This window comes from Egretta garzetta, unplaced genomic scaffold (genome assembly GCF_000687185.1).
Source record: "Egretta garzetta isolate BGI_Z169 unplaced genomic scaffold, ASM68718v1 scaffold777, whole genome shotgun sequence".
Classification (NCBI taxonomy): Eukaryota; Metazoa; Chordata; class Aves; order Pelecaniformes; family Ardeidae; genus Egretta; species Egretta garzetta.
Window position 1 is genome coordinate 99,518 of NW_009260356.1, and position 4,141 is coordinate 103,658.

Genomic DNA, 4,141 nt, shown 5'->3' on the forward strand with positions numbered 1-4,141 from the left:
TTTTTTTCTTAAGTGTGACATTTCATAATGCAATCTACCATTAAACAGAACACTGAAAATGGGTGTACTTTCCAAAGCAGTGTCATATTGCTGGCCAGCCCCTGAGATGACATTTTGACTTTCTTACTGTATCTCTGTAAAAGAAAGCTGCTGTAGACAAACAAGAGCTTAGAATGACTTGGCAGATTGATAACATCGAGGTCTTTTTCCACAGCATAAAACATTAGTGCAGAAAGGCAATGTGGTATGGATAGCTTTTGGTAGGGCAGGGCCTATCTGCTACCATCTCTGATAACAAAGTCCAGTTGTAGGCTCTGGGGGGAAAAAGATCATCTAATCTTTCTGGAAGTTACTGGGAGTCAAAAACTCGGATAGGACCACCTACATCAAACATACTGCATGCATTCTGTTGTATGACTGATAGTTGCATATTTGTAGCTTTTAGAATGATGGAACAGTCCTCTTCATGGACTTAGCTTTTATAAGGCTGAAATTTTCTGTGCCTGACTGCAGGAGGTTTAGGTCAGAAAATGAAAGACTGCTCTAAGATGTACAATGAAATTTGAACCGTTGCCAACAGCATTTTCTACAGTGACTTGCTAGTCCTTTTCTCCCATGACCTGATTGCTTTCACATTTATTTATGGGTTGTGTGTGATTTCAAGACTAATTACAGGTTTTAGAAATCCAATTACTTTTTAAACCAGACATTTTTATTGGACATAACATATCTGCATAAAACATTGACACTACAATCCTCAGGACTGATTTTATAGTATGTAAATCTGCTCTGCTGAAATATGTAGGAGAGAAGACATCTTTTGAGCAGTAATTCATGAACTAAAGTTAATATTTATGCTGCTTCTGTTTCTGATGCTTAGAATATAGCTGGATATACATTCTCTTTCCCCTGAAATTGTTTTTTCTTGGTTTTGATGGCAGATGTCAACTGTCTCAAGGTTGAAATTTTCTGAAAAGAATGCTTTGTCAAAAATATTGATTAGTTGATTTAAAATTTAAGCCAATATAGCACTTTTGATCATGCTCTTGTCAGAAAATAACTTTAGGACTGGAATGGAATTTCTAATGAGAATAGAAGAGCATCCTACTGTGGCGTAATCAAGTGGTGATTAGGGCAATAACCAAAATATGGCAAAAGAAAGGTTGTGCATAGGAAAATAGACTATCAGGAGAGATTGACACTCAACTTAAAAAAGCCCCTGAAATAGTTTTTCACCTCAGGTGGTGAAGAATTGTACAGTAAATCAGCTTTGCAAGTAACATAATAGATAAACTATTGTTCCATAAAATTTTAATCCTATTTTTTGTTTTGTTTTCCTGTAGAGACATCATGAATAATAAAGTGTTTTACCAACATCCAAATCTCATGAGAGCTTTAGGCATGCATGAAACTGTCATGGAAGTGATGGTAAATGTGCTTGGTGGAGGAGAATCTAAGGTAAAGCAATCACTGTTAGAAGACAAATTGATTTCAGAATATAGCTGTTCAAAGCTTTATCCTGTAAGGCATTGAGCAGTCATTGAGGTACTGAGACCATAACCTCTTAGTAATTTCCATTAGCACAACAGTTGACTAAATTTTTAGAAGAATGTATCCTTCCATTCTGGAGGAAGATATAATTAGCATTGTAATTACAGATGCTGTAAAGAAAAAACTACAAAGAGCGCTTTATATGCTTTTTTTTTTTTTTTAAAAAAAGGGGAGATCTTTTTAAAAACTTATTAAAAATTGATGCAGTATTACTCTGTGAATCTGAGCATTCACATTTTTTCGTGTTTGAATCTCGAATTTATGGGTGATCCCAGCTTTTGTTTTTCAAGCTTATCACAGAATCGCAAGGGTTGGAAGGGACCTCAGGAGATCACCTAGTCTAACCCTCCTGCTAAAGCAGGTTCATGTAGAGCATGTTGCGTCTTCAGGGCTTAATGAGTTATTTACTTGCTGAGAAAGGGTGAAACCTGGAAAGTTAACTTCACTGAGGTGCAATGAATACAATGCATAAATATTAGTGTGTTAAAAAATGTTATGCTTGTCTTAGAGTTTGAGCTTCAGTCTGTTTTTATTTGCTTCTTAGGAAATCACTTTCCCAAAGATGGTGGCAAACTGCTGTCGTTTTCTATGTTATTTTTGCCGCATCAGCAGGCAGAATCAAAAAGCTATGTTTGATCATCTTAGCTATTTACTGGAAAACAGCAGTGTTGGCCTTGGTAAGTAATAAGTTTTTGAGATTCTAAACCAAAACCAAAATCTTAAAAAGTTTTGCTGATTTATGTATATGTATATATACACACCACCTGTGTTTTTCTGCATCCCTCTGCGCCCTTTGTGTTCAAGTTTCTCCTTTACCCAGTGCAAAAATATCTTCATTAACTGTATTGCCAAGTCCAAACAAACCCCTGAAGTTGAGGTGATTTAGCATACACTTTTTCGTATGTGTCTGGACATAAAGAGACAGTCAGTGTTCAGTTGCACATTTTGAAGAACAGAATAAAATCCTGATTTTGATGAAGAGAATCATAAATAAGCATTGGCAGCATTTCATTAGGACTTACTTCTCACTACTCAAACTTGCTCCCCTGCACTTTCTTCTGTAGACTTTTCAGTATACACCTATGGCAGTGTGAGAAATACAGAGCTCATTTGCTTGGGTATGCATGTACAGGTGCCCAGAAGTGAACCTTGAAATTTAGCCTTGAAAATGTTAGCCTTTCTTTTCTAGCCTGAAGTGTTATAGAGGAGATACATTTATCCTTATTTAGTTTAGTACTTATAATTGGAATTTATAATTATTTAGAATCATCATAGTAATTTTTTTAAATTATCACAAATTTGTTATTAATGCATAGGTACAGGACAGAAACATAAACTAAAGATCTTTTTGGTACCCAAATCAAATGCATTTGAACTGTTAATATGAAAACCATAGCTTTTTCTAATGCTATAATTACTGCCATTTTTTAAAGAAATAGATAACACATAATCTTATATTTTAAAGCTTAAAGATGTTTTCTATTTCAATACATTTGATAAAATGTTTTAGGTATAAAATCCCCGCTACCTTTTCCTCAAAATGAAGTTATGCCAGTTAGGAAAATTAGAAAGAATGAAATCTTAAAACAAAGTATGTGATGAGAATAGGAATGTTTAAGAAAAGTTATTTCTAGCTTGAACATCTACATTGTGTTTTGATTTCATATCAATGTCAAATTTCATATGAGAGCATGATTTTATTATAAAGTGAGTTATATAAATGATACGCTTATAATTGTGTTAATGACAAAATGTTGTATTTTATTTAAAAAAATTGTTAATCTATTTCCTATCAATTTGGGGGGGGGGTTATTAACTTGGTGTTGAAACTAAATATTATTTTAACAGCCTCTCCTTCTATGCGAGGATCAACTCCTTTAGACGTTGCAGCAGCCTCTGTGATGGATAATAACGAACTTGCACTAGCTTTAAGGGAGCCTGATCTAGAGAAGGTTGGTAGCTTCTTTACTAAGCATTTTTTTCCCCTGTAGAGAGGGGAAGACCCCTGTTTCCTGGAGTAATCAAAATCCAAGATTATAAGAATTATGTGGGAGGTTTAGGTACCTTTCAGAGGAAGACTATCAGGATCTGATTGTTTGTTCTTTCTGGTGGTGGTCTGGATAGTTGAACTGAGTTTATGGTTATAACATACAAAGGTGTAACCAAAAGGAATTGCCTCAAGGGCAGCTCTTAACTTTGGAAATAGTGGAGTCCATACCCAACAATACTTCACTGCTAAAATCTTTGTTGTACTTTCTCGATGATGACATGCAGCGGTGGCATAATGCAATAGGGGTTACTTGAAGCCACCGAGGTGAAGGGTTCTGGAGCAGAGGATTGCGCCAAGGGACCCTTCCTAAAGTGGCAAAACTGCGGCAAAAAACGCGGCAGCAAAAGGCGGAAAAGCACAGGGGGAGAGAGGGGACCCCAACCCCCCGCCCCCAGGGCGGGAAAGAGCAGGCTCCTGACAAGCAGCAGCTCAGACTCAGCGTGGGTGGAGTCAGGAGTGACAGAGGCCTGATCCTCTGATGTGCAAGAGTAGCCCCTGGGAAGCGCAAGCAACCCGGAGCTCAGTGAAAAGGACAGGCAA

The 4,141-nt window shown here is 36.7% G+C and overlaps 1 protein-coding gene across 1 annotated transcript in view; it reads left to right on the forward strand.

The window, feature by feature from the left end:
- Positions 1-3,542, forward strand: part of LOC104129980 (ryanodine receptor 2-like) — a 98,884-nt gene extending 95,342 nt beyond the window's left edge. The window contains exons 32-34 of the mRNA XM_035898440.1: positions 1,344-1,458; positions 2,096-2,228; positions 3,400-3,542. Of these exons, the coding sequence (XP_035754333.1) occupies positions 1,344-1,458; positions 2,096-2,228; positions 3,400-3,542 (391 nt within the window). The remainder of the gene's footprint in view (positions 1-1,343; positions 1,459-2,095; positions 2,229-3,399) is intronic.
- Positions 3,543-4,141: the final 599 nt, after the last annotated feature.